This window comes from Balaenoptera acutorostrata, chromosome 1, assembly GCF_949987535.1.
Source record: "Balaenoptera acutorostrata chromosome 1, mBalAcu1.1, whole genome shotgun sequence".
Lineage (NCBI taxonomy): Eukaryota > Metazoa > Chordata > Mammalia > Artiodactyla > Balaenopteridae > Balaenoptera > Balaenoptera acutorostrata.
Genome location: NC_080064.1, coordinates 30,971,103 through 30,992,186, shown reverse-complemented (window position 1 = coordinate 30,992,186; position 21,084 = coordinate 30,971,103). Strand labels below are relative to the sequence as shown.

Genomic DNA, 21,084 nt, shown 5'->3' with positions numbered 1-21,084 from the left:
TTAGGGGGGGAAAAAGACTAAAGTGAGCTGGGCCTTGTTACTTTGTTAGGCAACACTCAATTTTAATCTCATTTATTGGAGATTATATTGCAACTTGGTGCAAACACCTAACTGAATCTCTTGTCATTTCTTTTCTCTTTCCAGAAGCTGGATTATATCACTTACCTGTCAATCTTCGACCAGTTGTTTGACATTCCTAAAGAAAGGAAGAATGCAGAGTATAAGAGGTAGCCATTACTAGTTTCTAGGCCTCTACTGGATTTAACTAGAAGATTGTTTAATGAGAAGGTTTGAGGGCAGTTTTGAATTTTGTTGCATGAAAGGTATATATGAATGACTTCCAGGTTTGTTGGAGGATAGGAATTTTGAATGACATGGCTTCAAAACCATAATACTCTGGCTCTGGAAGAATGTGTGTCTATGGGCACATCTGCGATCTTAGACCCACACTGTTCTTAATGTTGTCTCATTGTAGAAGGAAGTCTCCCATCCAGGTGGCTCTGTGTCTTTGGGGTTGAATGGGAAAAAATTAAACTTTCTCAGATTGTGATTGAAGTGAAGTGCCTGGGTCTGATGTATAGATTTAAGTTTTGTTTGTGTTGTTATGCCCCTGGTTAGTAATCTGTACTCTACTTTCCTCTCTTTTTCTCATTTTCTTTTTACCTAAAATCTTTTATATGTGAGTTAAGACTTTAGTATTTGGAATTGTATCATGAGGATGAAAGAAGATAGGAAAGGTCAGAATCAAGATGACATATTAGGAAAGGGATTTCCCTGGTGGCGCGGTGGTTAAGACTCCGTGCTCCCGAAGCAGGGGGCCCGGGTTTGATCCTTGATCCGGGAACTAGATCCCACATGCATGCTGCAACTAAGGAGCCTGCCAGCTGCAACTAAGGAGCCGGCGAGCCACAACTAAGACCTGACACAACCAAATAAATAAATATTTTAAAAAAAAGATGACATGTTAGGAGAAAGCCAATTGTAAGCTCAATTTTTAAAGTAGTATTATTACTTGAAAAAACTAGTTTCACTGGAATTATAAGTATGTTTTACAGGGCATAACAGTATATCAAAAATAGAAACCTTGCTGTATCTGTGTTATTTACTCCTCTGTAGATATCTGGAGATGCTGCTTGAGTACCTTCAGGATTACACAGATAGAGTGAAACCTCTCCAAGATCAGAATGAACTTTTTGGGAAAATTCAGAATGAGTTTGAGAAGAAGTGGGAGAATGGTACTTTTCCTGGATGGCCGGTGAGCTTCAGTGGGGGTGTGGGTGGAGGACATGCCAGGGACGTAAACTAATTATTTTACTTCAATCTTGAGCCTCTGCTTTAGGGCATGAGGTGCTGATCCCTTAGGATCAGTTATGGCCATGAGATGTTGTCTGCCAAGTATGCTGGGTTTTCTCTGTGTACTTTGAAAGAGATTTGTCAGGACCCACTTGCCATTGGCTGGGCCCAGGAGTTTCACCAACCATGTCATTACTGCTCTGTGGTTCCTACTGACTGAAAACTGATATAATTATATGCTAGAAATCTTTATGTTTTCATTCCTGGGGACAAACTTGAGTTTTCCTGAAATCTCTGGGAGAGTTTTTCAATCTGGTTTTTTCTGCTCTGCTCTTGTAGGCATTTGGCTGTTATTCATACATGTGTATAAGGGGCCAACCAGCACCTGATACACGAACACCTCATCTTACTGCACTTTGCTGTCTTGCACTTCTCAGATGGTGCATGTTTTACAGATGGAGGGTTTGCAGCAACCCTGGGTCAAGCAAATCTATTAGTGCCATTTTTCATTTTGTTATTGTGGTCTGTGATCTGTGATTTTTGTTACTACCAAGACTCACTGAAGCCTCAGGTGGCGGTTAGCATTTTTTAGCAATAAAGTATTTTTTGTTAAATAAATTTATTTGTTTTATTTATTTTATTTTTGGCTGCACTGGGTCTTCATTGCTGCTCGCGGGCTTTCTTTCGTTGCAGCAAGCGGGGGCTACTCTTCATTGTGGTGCGTGGGCTTCTCATTGCGGTGACCTCTCTTGTTGTGGAGCACGCGCTCCAGGCACGCGGGCTTCCGCAGTTGTGGCACGTGGGCTCAGCCCTGTGGCTCGCAGGCTCCAGAGTGCAGGCTCAGCAGCTGTGGCACACGGGCCCAGCTGCTCCGCGGCATGTGGGATCTTCCCAGACCAGGGCTCGAACCCACGTCCCCTGCATTGGCAGGTGGGCTCTCAACCACTGCGCTACCAGGGAAGCCCCGACAATAAAGTATTTTTTAACTAAGGCATGTACATTGTTTTTTTAGACATAATGCTATTGTGTACTTATTAGACTACAGTATAGTGTAAACATAGCTTTTATATGCACTGGGAAGCCAAAAAAGTCATGTGACTTGCTTTATTGTGATACTCGTTTTACTGTGACGGTCTAGAACTGAACCTGCAATGTCTCTGAGGTGTGCCTGTACTTTAGATGACTCCCTTGCCTTCATTCTAAACCTGGGTGTTAATAAACATCATATTGTTCTTTCCAGAAAGAGACAAGCAGTGCCCTGACCCATGCCGGAGCCCATCTTGACCTCTCTGCATTCTCCTCCTGGGAGGTATGTTTTCTTTATCCACTGTGCTGGTCTTGCCTGTTCACTCCTCAGAGGGATCACTTGGTCTCCTGTTTTTAATGTGATAGACTTATCATGATAAGACATCAGTTCTTGGGGCCAAGCATCTACAAAGAATGTAGAGAGATAAAAAGAATAAAAAATGTATCCAACTTCTTTGAAAACTGTAAACTAAAAATTCTAACCATCTTAAGCTGTAGTGGAGGTAATGGAACACTACCAGTATGGTTATGTATGAACTTAACCCCCAAGGCCTCTTTGGAGAGTTGGGGCGTACTGCTAGGAGATTGGCTGTGGAATGTGTGGTCTTGCCACAGCTTTAGGAACACCCACACCCCAGCCTGCAAAGACGAAGTTTCAGCATTTGTTGTTTCTCCAAGTCTATTTATATAAAATTGTAACTTGTCTCTTTCATACAGGAGTTGGCCTCCCTGGGTCTGGACAGATTGAAATCTGCACTCTTAGCTTTAGGCCTGAAGTGCGGCGGGTAAGAGGCTGGTCTTTCTATCGGAACTGTCTCGTTTACTGTGTGTTTCACAATCTTCTAAGTGGCTCTGATTCCCTTCTTTTTTTTTTTTTTTATTTATTTATTTATTTATTTATTTATTTTTTTTTTTTTTTTTGGCTGTGCTGGGTCTTTGGTTCGTGCGAGGGCTTTCTCCAGTTGCGGCAAGTGGGGGCCACTCTTCATCGCGGTGCGGGGACCGCTCTTCATCGCGGTGCGCGGGCTTTTCACTATCGCGGCCCCTCCCGTCGCGGGGCACAGGCTCCAGAAGCGCAGGCTCAGCAGCCGTGGCTCACGGGCCCAGCCGCTCCGCGGCATGTGGGATCCTCCCAGACCAGGGCTCGAACCCGTGTCTCCTGCATTAGCAGGCAGATTCTCAACCACTGCGCCACCAGGGAAGCCCCTGATTCCCTTCTTTCTGTCATCCCCCACTGCAAAGATAAGCAAGCCTATAAAGTAATCCTGAAATCCTTTGCCCCTTGTGTCTACTTAGGACCCTAGAAGAGCGAGCCCAGAGGCTATTCAGCACCAAAGGAAAGTCCCTGGAGTCACTCGACACCTCCCTGTTTGCCAAAAATCCCAAGTCAAAGGGCACCAAGCGGTGAGTGGCTGGGGCCGCACCTCTGCTGACACTTTAAAGTTTTTATTCCCATGCAGAATTCTTACCACAACAGAAATTTTAAAGCCTGTTTTATCACCACTATTGATCCATCGAGAGCCAGTCAGCTCCTTCTCTCTGCTAATGGCAGAGCGTGCTCTCATTGTTATTATAAACCAAAGACAGTCTGTACTCAGCTGACTGAGAGTGGGTGATGTCTGTAAAGTTGAAACTGTGCCCTGGGTACCTTTTGTTACCTCTGTAGGTTATAGAAACTAAGTAGGTTCAAAAATATTTTTCTAAGTACATTTTTGCTAATGACAGTTGAATCTATTCTTGAGCCACATGCTTGTACAGGGGTTTTTTTAAAAAATAAATTTATTTTATTTTTATTTATTTTTGGCTGCATTGGGCCTTTGTTGCTGTGTGCGGGCTTTCTCTAGTTGCAACGAGCAGGGGCTACTCTTTGTTGCAGTGCACAGGCTTCTCATCGCGGTGGCTTCTCTTGTTTCGGAGCACGGGCTCTAGGCGTGCGGGCTCAGTAGTTGTGGCTCGCTGGCTCTAGAGCGCAGGCTCAGTAGTTGTGGCACACAGGCTTAGTTGCTCCGCAGCATGTGGGATCTTCACGGACCAGGGCTCGAACCCGTGTCCCCGTGTTGGCAGGTGGATTCTTAACCACTGCATCACCAGGGAAGCCCTGTACAGGGTGTTTTTTATATGTGGTTTTCCTAATTCTCAAAAACAATCCCAAAAAGTTACCCTGATTTTTTGCAGATAAGGACTTAGAAAAGTTTTGGAGTGTGTCTTTTATCTCACAGTTACTAAGGAGCAGGGTCAGGATTTGGGCCCAAGTCTGCTGGTTCCAGAGCTTGCTCTTCTGTACCACATTTCCTTTGTATGTTATAATCATGGAAATTTAAATACCTGGATATGTCTTTCACCTTCTAGAATGAGGTCAAAGAGGAAGCTTCCATGCTTTCTAAGAAATAACCTCAGTACTTCTATCAGCGAGTCCTGAGCTGAACAGAGCATTTGCTTTCACAACGTGGTATTTCTCACATGCTTGTAATTTTTAACGCACCCATGGAATAAATGTTCCCAGATATACGGAGCAGGGCATTGGGTAAAAGAACCCTTGAGTGATAGAGTTTATTTCTTATTTTCAGAGACACTGAGAGGAACAAAGACATTGCTTTCCTAGAAGCCCAGATCTACGAATATGTAGAGATTCTTGGGGTGAGTAACTGACTGCTGAGGGCTGTAAATGCTACAACATGGGGAAGTAAGAGAAATATGAATTTGTAGGATTTTTTTTTTTTTAGGATTGCAAGAGGAAAGATACATATCAAACTACTTCAGCAGAAAATTGGGTTCTCCCAGGGTACTTGGCCCTTCACTGAGGTGCTGTTCTGTTCTTAGGTGTCTGTTGTTAGGTGATATTCCCAAGTTGCCCAATCGCGTGAGGCTAGGCAGAGAGAATAGACTCCCCTTAGTATCCAGATTCTTTGCCTGAGCTCTGGAGTATACCCAGGGGTGACCCAAGAAGCAGACACTCAAAAGGCAGATAAGAGTGGCTTTTCAGATGTGACTTATTCTGAAAAGGCATTCCTTACGTGTTCACAAGATTGTGCGAAACTTCTTAGGGCCAGGAGGTTAGTGGTACAGAGCTGGCTGTGAGCTGCTCCTTTCTGAATATTCTTTCAAGAAGAAGCTGAAGTGGGGGTTGTGGGTAGAAAAAGGCCTAACCTGACCAGGATGCTTATCTCGGAGAGAAAGAAGGGACGAGTGGGAGGCAATGACTCTTTCAGGGAAGAGAAGGTGGAGGAAAGGGCACCACTCACCCAGAGAAGGTGGTCAGTGTCTCTGGGAATCCTGCAGAGGACTGGCCTTTCTAATTGTCTGCTTTGTGTAGTTTTCAACCAGTCTGAGCCTTTGCCTCTACAAATGCCCACATGGTGCTTTGAGTGAGCAGGTGGCTCTGGCTCAGCTGGTCTACGTGTCTCTGTCGGTTGCCATGGACATTTTCATTCTGCCCTTGTTTGAGGACCACTTACATGATAGCTTATAAAACTAAGATTCATCTTTTTGTTTCCTTCTATTACAACTGCTTTTGGTAAGAGGAGGCTAGCCAGACATTGGATACTGGGGGTACTTATATTCTCCACAGTAAACCTGCACTGTGCTAGGGTGGGCAGCAGTCTGTGTTGCCAGTCCTCTGAAGAAGACTGCAAGGCAAATTTGTGCCCCTGACACAGGTGTGCCCACTACTTCTCCCTCCTTTGAGAGCATTTTGCTTTCCCTGCCAGGAGGTGGCACTCTTGTCTTTCAAATCCCAGCCAGTTACAGCCAAAATGGTTTCTAGATGTTGCTCTTGTTATGTACTGATATTATTTTTACCATTATTTCACCATTTATTGGTACCTGTTGGTTTCCAGACATTATGCTAGATCTTTGGATACAGTAGTGAATATGACACAGCCTCTTGCCCTCGAAAAGCCCACTTTGCAGCTGAGGGCTACAAATAACTGCAGTATAATGTGACACCTGCTGCAGTACATTGAGGTTGAGTGTTCTAATTAGAAAGAGGGAGATAAAAATGTTCCAGGTAGAGGAAACAGCAAGCAAGAAGGTAAAATACGATGAAAGGAAATAATGAGGAAACCAGTGTATATGGGTGTGCCTTGTAAGGGAGGGAGTGGTCAGAGAAATTCGGAAAGTTATGTTGGAAATTGGGACCTTGTCCTTTAAGCAGCAGAAAGCCAATAAAAGTTCTTTAAGCAAAGTGCACCATTAGATTGGTTTTTTTGAGCAGAAAAATCTGGGAACAATGTGGAAGCTGGACTGGAATGAGGAGAGAGTCAGAGCAAGTTAGAAGGTTGCCATCTTGGTGAGGACGGTAACAGTGGGAAGGAGAAGGAAGGACCGGTTCAGGAGATATTTTAGAGTTGGAAGAGAAGAGACTGTTCTCTGTTGTTCTGTGATAGTTCGTGGCCTCAGGCGAGTAACTTAGGCAAGTGCTTTATGAAACCTTTGACTTTTTCCTTTAGGATCAGGGAAGAATCATTCCTCTGCTGATGAGGAATTCTGATTTGAAGACAAGACTTTCTCTTTGTTCGACAAGAAAGAAAGCCTAATCCTTGGAAGCGAGGGGTCAGCAAGGGTTATAGCAGAATAGGAAAGTTCCCTTCTTGTCCTGCACTGTTCTCTGACTTCCCTTTTCATTTACGGGCTTGGCTTAGGAACAGCGACACCTCACTCATGAAAATGTGCAGCGCAAGCAGGCAAGAACCGGAGAGGAGCGAGAGGAGGAGGAGGAAGAGCAGATCAGCGAGAGCGAAAGTGAAGACGAGGAGAACGAGATCATTTATAACCCCAAAAACCTGCCCCTCGGCTGGGATGGCAAGGTCAGTCCCAGCGCTACCATCTTTCCCTCATATCCCATTTTGGAAGCAGATGCAGACCCTAGTCTAATACTGTTTTTTATCTGATTTCTTTTAGCCTATTCCTTACTGGTTGTATAAGCTTCATGGCCTGAATATCAACTATAACTGTGAGATCTGTGGAAACTACACCTACCGGGGTCCCAAGGCCTTCCAGCGGCACTTTGCTGTAAGGAATTCAGAGCCATTTCTCCTGGACGTTGAAGCATGAAACATGAGTCTTTTAGAGAAGAGGATAGGAGCAGCCTGAGAGGATCACTAGTGTCCAGAGCCTAAGAGAATCAGAGAAGGAGTGGATCTAAAGTCCAGCATGTGGCATTTGGCCTCTGGCACCAGTGCCAGCCTTGGTGGTGGTAGTACCTGAGGTGGTTTCTGGAGGCATCCCACCACTCTGCTGTTTGAACCTCATTTCTGTTTCCTCTTGCTTGCTCTTTATTTTTCTTTTTGCCTCTCTGACTCCTTGGTCATTTCTCTATCCTGTTGCTAGTACTCAGGACCAAAGAAAGGGCTGACCGCCTCCTTCTTTGGGTCTTAAATGGGCCTTTGCCTCTTGAGAAAAAGAAACGAAGAGGATGACATTTATCAAGCTATTCTTGAGAGAAAGCATTATCTGGGTGGTACTCCAGTAAGTGAACTCACCCTTGTTTTGTTTCTGCCTTCAATTCTTAGTACTTGGAAGGAAATTTTACAGAATGGAAGACTTGCTAGATGTAGCCAAGGATGGCGAATTTATATGAACTCCTCTCTTTCTCCCTCAGACGTACATATTACTAATTGATCCTGGGGTCTTTTCCGCCAAGCTCCTGAGTACTGTCTGAATCTTTCTCAACACCACCTCCAACGAATTAGAATTGGTATCCAGGGCCCATGCCATTTGCTGTCCCTGAGCCAGAACTGTCATTGCATCAGCGTCTCTTCCTGGTCTCTTTCGTGTCCTTGCCTGTATCTGATAAACAGTCTTCTCCTTTACTTCCAAAGATGACGCTGACCAGCCATCAGTAACGCTTACTCATGCTGGTGGGTGGGGGGTGGGGGGTTGCTTGGGAGGTGACTGGTGAGTTGTGGTCTTGACACAGGTTTTGTCTGGATCTGGAATCTAGGTTTTTTATAAACCAGCCCAGTGAGGCAAACAGTGCAGTGCTGCTTTGAAGTAAAAGCCTCTTGTCAGTCACAGCCAGCTGTCTACAAACAAGAGCCACAAAAGGAACGCTGCCTTGAGGTGGAGCCTTTTGCAAAGGGTCAGGGTAGGGCTTGTGAGTAGAATGGAGTTAGTGCTCAGTGTTCAGTCATCCCATTTCACATTGTCCTCTTGCTTCTCCCAGGAATGGCGTCATGCTCATGGCATGAGGTGTTTGGGCATCCCAAACACTGCCCACTTTGCTAACGTGACACAGATTGAAGACGCCGTCTCCTGTAAGTAAGCTTTATTGTTCCCGAGGTCAGACCTACAGTTCACTGTCCCGATACTCTGGTGTGTCCAGGCCTAAGGGCAGTAGGTTGTGGATATGTACAAACTACTACAGTCCTACATACATTCACTGCTTTTTGAGGGGATGAATTAGCCAGCAGTACTGATTCTTCCTCCCTTGAGAAGAGCTCTGTGCTGACTATAAAACAGCTTTTTGTTTTTTTCCCCCTCAGCCGTGCCGTGCAGCTTGTGGCATTTTAGTTCCCTGACCAGGGATTGAACCTGGGCCCTCAGCAGTGAGAGCTCGGAGTCCTAACCACTGTACTGCCAGGGAATTCCCTAAAACGGCTTTTAACTGGGGTCTGTGAACTCCCCTGTATGCAAGATTTTGAGTGAATGGGTTTATGTATATTTTTTGAATTGATTTTACTATGTTAACTGCAGATATGAAGAAAAAAGTAGAAATGGTCTCAGTAAACTTATTTCTGAGGTGACAGAGCAGTTACCCAGCAACAGGGCAGCAAAATACCTCTTGGAGAAAAAGCCAAGTGCAGCGTGTGTCCAGGAGTGTGTTGTTGAAGCGCCCAGGGACCTCAGTCAGGCTTCCTGTTTGCCTGGCAATGGTAGCTTTTGCCATCTTTCTCACAGGCTGCTTATTTTCTTTCTAGTTGATCTCTTCTCTGTCATGTTTTCACTGTTAGTGGGTTAGACTGTGAAGAACGTGATTTTACCACTCCACCTTGTTAAATTTCAGACACTGCCTGTGCATATCACACTACTCCACTGCCTGTTCAGCTAACTCCTTTGGTTCCCAGCTCTGGGGTTGTTCAAATCCTCCGTGTCAGAGCCAAGTAAAAATGACCTTCTAAAGAGCTCCCTGATCCCTGATTTAACCTGTGGACTCTGGGGACTCTTTCATTGAGTTTTTTGTGTGAGTCAGCTTTGGGGACTCCTCCTTGCTGTTTTTTTTTGTTTTGTTTTAATACTTTTTTTAAAATTTAAATTTATTTATTTTATTTATTTATTTTTGGCTACATTGGGTCGTCGTTGCTGTGCGCGGCTTTCTCTAGTTGCAGTGAGTGGGGGCTACTCTTTGTTGCCGTGCACACGCTTCTCATTGCGGTGGCTCCTCTTGTTACGGAGCTCGGGCTCTAGGCATGCGGGCTTCAGTAGTTGTGGCGCACGGGCTTAGTTGCTCCGTGGCGTGTGGGATCTTCCCGGACCAGGGCTCGAACCCATGTCCCCTCCATTGGCAGGCGGATTCCTAACCACCGTGCCACCAGGGAAGCCCTCCTTGCTGTTTTGTCTGTCTTTATTCATTTACAAGTTGGGATATACAGTTCCTCTAATCAGAATTTAAATGTATCTTGTTATCAGATTATCCAATTAGCCTCTTCATTTTTTGCCCTTCACTCTGTTGGGAGGAAATTAAAATAATAATGAAATGTCATAGAATCATAATGCTGCATTTTGAATGCAGTCTCATTTTTAGATGTATTTTCTAGCTGCATATAACTAGTAAATAGATCACCATTCATTTTTGTGTGTATTTTCTTTTTTTTTTTTTAATGTACTTATTTTATTTATTTTTGGCTGTGTTGGGTCTTCATTGCTGCGTGCAGGCTTTCTCTAGTTGCGGTGAGTGGGGGCTACTCTTTGTTGTGGTGTGTAAGCTTCTCGTGGTAGCTTCTCTTGTTGCGGAGCACGGGCTCTAGGTGCACGGGCTTCAGTAGTTGCAGCACGCAGGCTCAGTAGTTGTGGCTTGTGGGCTCTAGAGCGCAGGCTCAGTAGTTGTGGCACACAGGTTTAGTTTCTCTGTGGCATGTGGGATCTTCCCAGACCAGGGCTCAAACCCGTGTCCCCTGCATTGGCAGGCGGATTCTTATCCACTGCGCCGCCAGGGAAGTCCTTCTCCTCTTCTCTTCTCTTCTCTTCTCTTTTTTCTTTTCAATATTTATTTTATTTATTTGGCTGCACCAGGTCTTAGTTGCAGCATGCAGGATCTAGTTCCCTGACCAGGAATCGAACCCAGACCTCCTGCACTGGGAGTGCAGAGTCTTAGCCACTGGACCACCAAGGAAGTCCCTTGTGTGTATTTCCTTATGTCCTGCAAATTGCCTGAGTTAATTTATTACTTCTGATACCTTGAAATTGAACTCTACATTATTTTAGGCTTACAATCATGCCAACTACAAAAACAAAGGGGATGTTTTAATTAATTTTGTTCCATGTATTTATTTTTCCTAAGCATTGCCCCCAAGTCTTATGTTAAATAGAAGCAGGCAATAAGTCGTCCTTCCCTGGATGCTGTTTTTAAGGACAGTGGTGATGCAGCTACACTAATTTTAAAACTGGCTTATGATTTTATTATCACATTCCTCAAAAGAAAAATGACAACATTTTTACTACTTTTTCTTTTATCAGGGCTTGAATAAAACAGCATTCCTGAATTATTTCATACTGGGTGGTAGATATTCTTTTTTTAAGCAACTTTTTTTTTTTTTTTTTTAAGATTTCTTTATTGACTGATTGATTGCTATGTTGGGTCTTCGTTTTTGTGCTATGGCTTTCTCCAGTTGTGGCAAGTGGGGGCCACTCTTCATCGCGGTGCGCGGGCCTCTCACTATTGTGGCCTCTCCTGTTGCGGAGCACAGGCTCCAGACGCGCAGGCTCAGCAGTTGTGGCTCACGGGCCCAGTTGCTCCGCGGCATGTGGGATCCTCCCAGACCAGGGCTCGAACCCGTGTCTCCTGCATTAGCAGGCAGATTCTCAACCACTGCGCCACCAGGGAAGCCCGGTAGATATTCTTTTAATGCAGTTTTTTTTGTTTTGTTTTTGTTTTGGCCACACTGCGCGCCATGCAGGATCGCCAGGGAAATCCCCATCTGTGCATCTTCCTTTTTTTTTTTTTTAAATTAATTAATTAATTTATTTATTTTTGGCTGTGTTGGGTCTTCGTTTCTGTGCAAGGGCTTTCTCTAGTTGCGGCAAGCGGGGGCCACTCTTCATCGCGATGCGTGGGCCTCTCACTATCGCGGCCTCTCTTGTTGCGGAGCACAGGCTCCAGACGCGCAGGCTCAGTAGTTGTGGCTCACGGGCCCAGTTGCTCCGTGGCATGCGGGATCCTCCCGGACCGGGGCACGAACCCGTGTCCCCTGCATTGGCAGGCAGATTCTCAACCACTGTGCCACCAGGGAAGCCCTGTGCATCTTCTTTAGTGAAGTATTTGTATTAGACTTGTGCCCATTCTTTCTTTCTTTCTTTCTTTCTTTATTTATTTATTTGGATGCATCGGGTCTTAGTGGCAGCACGTGGGCTCAGTAGTTGTGGCATGTGGGCTCTAGAGTGTGCAGGCTTAGTTGCCCCGCAGCATGTGGGATCTTAGTTTCCCAACCAGGGATCAAACCCACGTCCCCTGCATTGGAAGGTGGGTTCTTAACCACTGGACCACCAGGAAAGTCCCTAATGCAGTTATTTACCCTGTGAGGATTCTTTTTAGAAGTTTTGTTTTTACGTTCATAAATAAAAGATGTGCTTTTTGTTTTCCTTTCAGACACTTGTCAGATTTAGTGATCAAAACCATATTTTTGTCATAAAATCAATGGGATTACATGCTACATTCTCTTCTGTCATTTGAAACTTTAAATAGAGATTACTTCTTCATACAAGGGGACCACTCTGAGAAGATTCTTTAGTTAATAGCCAATACAATTCCTTGATTTATTATGAAACTCAATATTTTTAAAGTAGGAAAAAGTAGTAGTATTTTTATTCTGAGTTTTACTGTTTCCTCTTTTTATTGACTTGAATTTTATTTATTTTTTTATACAGCAGGTTCTTATTAGTTATCTATTTTATACATATTAGTGTATCTATGTCAATCTCAATCTCCCAATTCATCCCACCACCACCACCCCATTACTATTTCCTTTTTACTATTATTTTCTTCAATCTTGTTTCTTTGTGCTTTTTTTAAGTCTATAATCAAGAACTTACTTTTTTTTTGAGGTATAGTTGATATTAGTTTCAGATGAATAACATAGTCACTCAAAATTTTTATAGATTATGCTCCATTTAAAGTTATAAAATATTGGGGAATTCCCTGGTGGTCCATTGGTTAGGGCTCCATGCTTTCACTGCCGAGGGCCCGGCCCTGGTCCCTCTTCAGGGAACTAAGATCCCATGAGCTGTGCAAAAAAAAAAAAAGTTATAAAATATTGGCTATATTCTCTGTGTTGTACAATATGTCCTTGTAGCTTATTTATTTTATACATTGTAGTTTGTACCTCTAATTCCCTATCCTTATCTTGCCTCCCCAACCCTTGCCTCTCCCCACTGGTAACCACTAGTTCTCTATTTGTTTTAGTATCTTCATTTGTTTGTTTTATTTTTTAGATTCCACATGTGATAACATACAGTACTTGTCTTTCTCTGTCTGACTTATTTCACTAAGCATAATGCCCTCCAGGTCCATCCATGTTGTTATAAATGGCAAAATTTCATTCTTTTTTATGGCTGAGTAGTATTCCATTGTATATATACACCACATCTTCTTTATTCATTCATTTGTTGATGGACACTTAGGTTGCTTCCATATCTTGGCTAGTGTAAATAATGCTGCTATGAATGTTGGAAGTGCATGTATCTTTTTGAATTAGTATTTTTGTTATCTTCTGATATATACCTAGGAGTGGAATTGCTGGATCATGTGGTACTTCTGTTTTTAGCTTTTTGAGGAACCTCCATACTGTTTTCCATAGTGGCTGCACCAATTTACATTCCCACTAACAGTATAAGGGTTCCCTTTTTCCATATCCTTGTGAACATTTGTTATCTGTAGTATTTTTGATGACAGCTATCCTGACAGGTGTGATGTTTCATTGTGGGTTTTTTTGTTTGTTTGTTTGTTTATTTATTTATTTTTGGCTGTGTTGGGTCTTCGTTTCTGTGCGAGGGCTTTCTCTAGTTGTGGAGAGCGGGGGCCACTCTTCATCGCGGTGCGCGGGCCTCTCACTATCGCAGCCTCTCTTGTTGCGGAGCACAGGCTCCAGACGCACAGGCTCAGTAATTGTGGCTCACGGGCCCAGTTGTTCCGCGACATGTGGGATCTTCCCAGACCAGGGCTCGAACCCGTGTCCCCTGCATTGGCAGGCAGTTTCTCAACCACTGCGCCACCAGGGAAGCCCCATTCATTGTGGTTTTGATTTGCATTTCTCTGATGATTAGTGATGTTAAGTATCTTTTCATGTGCCTGTTAGCCATCTGTATGTCTTCTTTGGAAAAATGTCTATTCAGATCTTCTGCCCATTTTTTAACCAGGTTGTTTGTTTTTTTGCTGTTGAGTTGTATGAGCTGTTTACATATTTTGAATATTAATCCCTTATCAGTCATATCATTTGCAAATATTTTCTCCCATTCAGCAGGTTGTCTTTTCATTTTGTTAATGGTTTCCTTTGCTGTGCAAAAGCTTTTAAGTTTAATTTATTTTGCTTTTGTTTCCTTTGCCTTAGGAGACAGATCAAAAAAAATATTGCTACAATTTATGTCATAGAGTGTTCTGTGTATGTTTTCTTTTATGAGTTTTATGGTTTCTGGTCTTACATTTAGGTCTTTAATCCATTTTGAGTTTATTTTTGTATGTGATGTGAGAAAATGTTCTCATTTCATTCTTTTACATGTAGCTGTCCAGTTTTCCTAGCACCACTTTTAAAAAAAAAAAATTTATTTATTTATTTGGCTGCACCAGGTCTTCACTGAGGCATGCGGGATCTTTAGTTGCAGAATTCGAACTCTTAGTTGCGGCATGTGGGATCTAGTTCCCTGACCAAGGATCGAACCTGGGCCCCCAGCATTGGGAGTGTGGAGTCTTAGCCACTGGATCACCAGGGAAGTCCCCCAGCACCACTTATTGAAGGGAGTATCCTTTCCCCACTGTATATTCTTGCCTCCTTTGTCATAAGTTAATTGACCATAAGTGTGTGGGTTTATTTTGGGCTCTCTATTCTGTTCCATTGATCTAGGTGTCTGTTTTTGTGCCACTACCATACTGTTTTGATTACTGTAGCTTTGTAGTATACTCGGAAATCAGGGAGTGTGATACCTCTAGCACTGTTTTTATTTCTCAAGATTGCTTTGGTTAGTCAAGAACTTTCTTCTTTTTGTTCTTTATTCTTTCTAATACAGGCATTTAGAACTCAATATCATTCTGTTAGGAATCTATTGGAAATATCCATTATTGATATGTTATATTTAGAACTTTGTTTATTAAAGAGGTTGTTTCTGAGTTTTAAAGAATAATTCAGTAATTATTTTTAAAAGCACTGGTTTTTTCATTCTGTTTCATTTATTTCTATTTTTCTTGGTCCATGCAGTAAGTTACAGAATTTCTGCCTTTAGAATGTATTTTATCTTTGTGTCCAAGTATATAGTCAGTGATTTGTTAAAGATTTATGTATACCTGAAAGGAAGTATGTCTCTCCATCTGTAGGCTGTTTAATTTTCCTGCAGTTTTCAGGTTTTTAATTGCATACTTACATCTATTTGTTTTGAATTCTGATAAAGACATGTTTACATTTCCAGTTGTAATTAAGCTTTGTCTCTTGCATTTCTGCCAGTTTTGTGTATATTTTGATTTGTGTTATTTGATCCACATAAACTCAATATTGTATTGTAACCTTATTGATCACTCCCATTTTCTTTTTGAAATTCCCGTTACCTGATAGCTTGTTTGTTCTATTGTAATAGACTTAGACCATTTCCCCAGTTATCAAAATTTTGGCAGCAAATGTGGGCTCTTTTTTACCCCAGTCATCAATGCTCATCCTTGTATAGGGATATTAAGCTCTTTACACTCAGTGTATTAATTGATCTATTTATATTTAACTCCTTTGCTGGAAAGGTTATCTTGTTAGATTTCTCACTTACATAGATTATATAGTAGACTTGAATCTATTTCTTTGAGACAGTTTTCTAACATTTCTAACTTTAATGTTTCTTTTTTTTTTGGCTGTGTTGGGTCTTCATTGCTGCGTGTGGGCTTTCTCTAGTTGCAGCAAGCAGGGGCTACTCTTCGTTGCGGTGCGGTGGCTTCTCTTGTTGCGGAGCATGGGCTCTAGGTGTGTGGGCCTCAGTAGTTGCAGTACGCAGCCCCTAGAGCATGCAGGCTTCAGTAGTTGTGGTGCACAGGCTCTAGGGTGCGCGGGCTTCAGTAGTTGTGGCGCACAGGCTTAGTTGCTCCACGGCATGTGAGATCTTCCCAGACCAGGGATTGAACCTGTGTCCTCTGCATTGGCAGGCGGATTCTTAACCACTGTGCCACCAGGGAAGTCTTTTAATGTTTCGTCTAATAGTTTCTTTCTACTACAAATTTCTACTATTATTAATATGTATTATTAGTTGAGTTATTTATAGGAGGTGATTATATCTGGATGTCCTGAAGCAGTGTAAATTCTATACGTCTTACTCTCATAATGATTCCAGAGACATTATGTCTTTAATCTTATATCTATCAATATCCTTATCACCTTGTTTATAAAAAGTGTTTTTTCTGCTTTCAGATTCCCATTATCTCTTTTATTTCACTTTTTGTAAATTGAAGTATAGTTGATTTACAACATTATATGTTTCATGTGTACAGTATAGTGATTCAGTATTTTTAAATATCACACTGCATTTATAGTTATTATAAAATATGGGCTCTATTCCCTGTGCTATATCCTTGTAGCTTATTTATTTTATGCATAGTAGGTTTTACTTCCATTATGTCTTGTCATGATCTTTTTCCCTAGGACTTGGTTGATGGATTCTGTCAAGTTTTATATGTTTTCATATGTTCTGCTTCAAGGGTAAAGTTGGTTCAAAACCACATTTCTGATATAGTTTCATGTGATGGTTAAGTGTGCAGACTCTGGAGAGGCCACTGGTTAGGGTCCAAATCATGGCTCCACTGCTTACTTACTGGCTATGGGACCCAGGACAAGTGAGGTCTTTTAGTTCCTTATCCATCAAATGTGGGTGGTAATAATATTGATATATCTACTTCAGAGAGTTGTCTCAAAGTTTAAATGAGATAATGCAGGTCAAGTGCTACAGCCTGTCTGACCACAGTGTAGAATCTATTCAGTGAAGAAGCATAAGCTGCCATCATTATCAGCGTCACTTGTGGGCTCCTCTGCAGTCTGAGGCGTGAGATCCAAAGTCACCTTTATCTTTTCATTTGGAGTTTAATCTTACTATTACTAGCTACCATTTACCAGGTGCCTGGTGTATGCCAGGTAAATAGGAGATTTTTACACTCATTTAATCTTCAGAACAACCAGTGAGGTAGGAGGTCCCCCACATTTTCCAGAAGAAGAAAATGAGGTAAGTTTTTCAAAGTCACATAGCGTTTAAGTGGAAGAAAGCCAGGGAGCAAACCCATGTCTGTTCTACAGCAGTCTCTTCTCTTTCCACAGTGCTATCCTGCCTTCTTTTAAATCACCCTCATCAAGTAGATGTTTTTGAGTTGATCATTAAGGGGTATTCCAGAAAAAACTTCATGCATTTTCTCTTTAGCCACACAAATATTTTTAGAAAACTTAAATTTTCTTCCAGAATATTATTGGCAGGTTCATGATTTTTCCATTATCCATATTGTTTTCAATATTTATCTCCTTATTCAGGTGTCTAGGCTTATCAATTTCTCTTATATGCATATTATTATTATTACCACTTCTTTGATTTATTGTATCATTTCCACCCATCATGACTTCCCTTGAATATTTGTAGGTTCTAATATTTGTAGGTTCTCTACATAGCATTTGTACTTTCACTTCTATCTCAATATCACTTTCTCTTTTCATCCCCCCCCCCAATAGATCATTTATAGGTTTATTACAAATTTAGCATCACCTTCCCCCTCCCTTTTTTTTCCCAGGGATTATTCCTCCCTTTAAGTATCTTAGATTAACTCTGTCTTCCTTTCGGACTTTCAGTAACAGATAGATGGTTATATATATCTTGACTCCCACAAGATCATGACAGACTATCTCAGTTGTCTCACTAATAGTAGGCACCAATTAATTATGAAATCAAAGTTAATTCTATTCTGTAGAGTTTCTGCAATTTTTCTTCTTTTCCTATCGGTGGAATAATTATTTTTTATTAAACCTGGATTTTGTGTGTGGTTTTTGGGTTTGGGGTTTTTTAAAAGCATCAAAACTAGACATCTTAAGGATTTTTGGTTATGAGGAAGAGAACCCATTAAAACCTAACTCCATGCCCTCCATCCTGTTAGCAAGTATATGCTTACCCAGCTGTGCTTCCCTCTATATGTATGCCTTTTCCACTTCCTTGTGTCTTCTCTTTAAGCCTTAGCTCACAATGAAGACAACTCTAGCCCTTGCCCTGTATGACCTTTTTCAGTTTTCAGAGCCTGCCATCATCCAGCTCAGTCTCTCAGTGTCCCAGTTTCTAATATCTGGGAAAGACAATAGGTAGGCGCAGCTGGGTCAGGTGACATCTCTAGTCCAGTCAGCTGTCTTTTTAGTAGCCGGCAGCAAAAATAGCTACTTGTTAGACCAGGACTGCTCCTTCCAGAACACCTTGGGAAGATGTGTTCCCTAATGGGAGTGGGCAAGGAAGTAACCGTTGACACAGCTGTCACACTGGATTTACTTGTCTTTGTTTTAGATCATTCTGTTGAAGTTTTCCTTTTGGCGCTTTTAGCCAGGAGGGAGAGATTCAGTACTGTCATTTAAGTTACAGTAGGTTTTTTTTTTGTTTTTTTTTTTACTTAAATGAAGGATTTCACTTATAAATTTATTATTTTAATCATTCCGTTGTTCCACACTTACGATTTTTTTTAAGGTGAACAAAAGACAGCTAAGAAAGAGCCCTATGGAATTGCCACCAGAGATTCCCCATTTAGGTGGTTGGTCACAATTGACCAATATTCACTAGGTATAAGTCTACTAAACTAATAAACTAATAGCATCAGGTTCAAATATCACCATCTTGTTTATGGCAGTATCATGAGAGTTACAATGTTTTCATGAACTCTAGGGACATTGCCTATGAGAGCAATCGCTTTGCTAGAATCATGATATCCTGTGTCTATACCTTTTATCGAGTCGGCACTATCCCATCAAAAATAGGAAATTCAAATTAATTTGCCTCACTTATTCTTAGTGAACCCACGCTGGCGCCCAGAGGTGGTTCCATTTTTTTCTAATTGTTTTCAGATTCCTCTGAAGAGGAACATCTCCCTCACTGCTCCAGTTTCCTACATCCACTTTTTTCTTTAAGAAAATCATGACAGGGGCTTCCCTGGTGGCACAGTGGTTGAGAATCTGCCTGCCAGTGCAGGGGACACAGGTTCGATCCCTGGTCCGGAAAGATCCCACATGCTGCGGAGCAGCTAAGCCTGTGCGCCACAACTACTGAGCCTGCACTCTAGAGCCCGTGAGCCACAACTACTGAGCCCGCATGCCTAGAGCCCATGCTCCACAACGAGAGAAGCCACCTCAATGAGAAGCCTGCACACCGCATCAAAGAGTAGCCCCCGCTTGCCGCAACTAGAGAAAGCCTGTGCGCAGCAACGAAGGCCCAACACAGCCAAAAATAAATAAATAAAATAAATAAATTTATTAAAAAAAAAAAAAAACTAACCACCCCATATTTCCGGGCCTCTCACCTTCTGAGATGGCCCACACTCTGTCTTAAAAAAAAAAGGAAATCATGACAGCCTTTCTGATCTCTGATATTTTAGAACCACTCTGGGTTGGATTCCTGAATGGCCTGGACAAAGAATATGATAAGGCCCTGCCCTGGCACGTGGTAAATTCTCCATTCCTTTGTAATGTGCATATTATCTGGACCTGAAGACTTCAGCTAATTCAAGGCAATTAGCAAGGAAGGAAAAGATGATTAGTTGAGTGCCTGTACACCAGGCACAGAGCTAAGCACTTTCTTATATGTTGTCTCATTTACTATTTCTTCACCCATCTTAGACTTCAACTTCCTCTATAGGATATACCTTCTAATCTTGTCAAGTTTATTAATTCCCTAGTGGTCCAGTGGTTAAGACTCCGTCTTCCAACGCGGAGGGTATGGGTTCGATCCCGGGAACTAAGATCCCGCATCCTGCAAGCCGTGCGGTATGGCCAAAAATTTTTTTAAAAAGTTTGGTAATCTTGTCAAGTGTAGAGGTTGTTCTACTTGGTGGGAAATGTGAAAGCATATAAGAATCAAGTAATTGTTCCTTTTCACTGTAATCTTAATATTTTATCATCTTATCTCTGTAGCAGCAGACCTGTCCCATCTGCTCCACGTAGCCCTTTGTTCTAAGGGTGCACCTTCCTGACACCATTCTTACAGGTTTAAGTTGTTCTTTCCCTAGTTTTGTTATCTGTCCTGTCTTTGTACGTGTTTGATCCTCCCTCCCTCTGAAGCTATGGTGGTGTCTGTAGATGTCTTCCCCTTTTCGTGATCATTGGAATAATTAGTTATTTAACTGTCAGAATTCTCGTTTTAATGTCTTCAGTGTTTGTTGAGCCATCTTATCTTTCAGACTCTTTGGCCATGATATTTCACTTTTTTTTTTTCCTCTGAAGTTTTTGAAATATATGCACCAGACTTTAAATAGACATATTTGACAATGTCTAGTGTTCTCAGTCTCTTCTATTATGAACTTTAATACAGTAAGGTCACTTTTTCCAATAATTCCTATATGTTGTACCACATTAGCTTTTTCCTTTGAGAGTTATCAGTTCTCAATTCTAAGAGGTCTTTGTTTAGATTTGATCCAACTTTTATTTTACAGCAAAGAAACATTATGGTAAATTTTGCAATGAAAGGGGTTTGTCCACAGGCGATCCAGAACCAAAATTCCAGCTTGGGGCAGGTAGAAGTCTCAAGGGCAGGCACTCAGGGCGATCCTAATGCGGGATGTGTTGTAACACCTTGTACCCAGTAGATACTCAGTGGAATCTGATTGCTGATCATTTCTCGTCCTGCAGTGTGGGCCAAGCTGAAACTGCAGAAGGCATCGGAACGATGGCAGCCTGACACTGAGGTGAGTGCTAACGTAGCATCGGGGATAGCATCAAGAGACAGAGCTCCCTCACCACGTAGAAGGGAGGTGAGAGATGGTCCCTGGTTCACTGCAGTAGCAAGTGTAATGTGACAATATCTATAATTGGCTCTTGGCTTGTAAGCCTAATTCATTTGTGATATTAAATTAAATGTGTCAGACTTTAAATCTGTGTCTTAAGACAGGGTATATTCTCCCACTGAAATTTTGAAGTGGCAAGCAGGAGTGCCCTGTGTCTTGTCCTGCCGTGAGGATTCATAAGCTAAGAAGTTGAGACTCCATGTCATACGTTAGATATCCTTTGAGGAGAGCATCTGATGAGAGATGATCTTCTCATGTGGTGGGGAGGTGTCCTTGTTGGTCTTGAGATAGTCATCCTGGACAGCAGATTTCAGAGATGAGGAATGATATGTATGTGAGGTATGGTAGCTGCTGCTTCTCTTTTA

General features: G+C 42.1%; 1 protein-coding gene across 1 annotated transcript in view; it reads left to right on the top strand.

Annotated features, from left to right (window-relative positions):
- Positions 1 to 21,084, top strand: part of SF3A3 (splicing factor 3a subunit 3) — a 28,664-nt gene that overhangs the window by 6,798 nt on the left and 782 nt on the right. The window contains exons 7-16 of the mRNA XM_007182557.3: positions 145 to 227; positions 1,117 to 1,255; positions 2,534 to 2,602; positions 3,037 to 3,104; positions 3,616 to 3,723; positions 4,887 to 4,956; positions 6,960 to 7,124; positions 7,219 to 7,329; positions 8,483 to 8,573; positions 20,565 to 20,620. Of these exons, the coding sequence (XP_007182619.1) occupies positions 145 to 227; positions 1,117 to 1,255; positions 2,534 to 2,602; positions 3,037 to 3,104; positions 3,616 to 3,723; positions 4,887 to 4,956; positions 6,960 to 7,124; positions 7,219 to 7,329; positions 8,483 to 8,573; positions 20,565 to 20,620 (960 nt within the window). The remainder of the gene's footprint in view (positions 1 to 144; positions 228 to 1,116; positions 1,256 to 2,533; positions 2,603 to 3,036; positions 3,105 to 3,615; positions 3,724 to 4,886; positions 4,957 to 6,959; positions 7,125 to 7,218; positions 7,330 to 8,482; positions 8,574 to 20,564; positions 20,621 to 21,084) is intronic.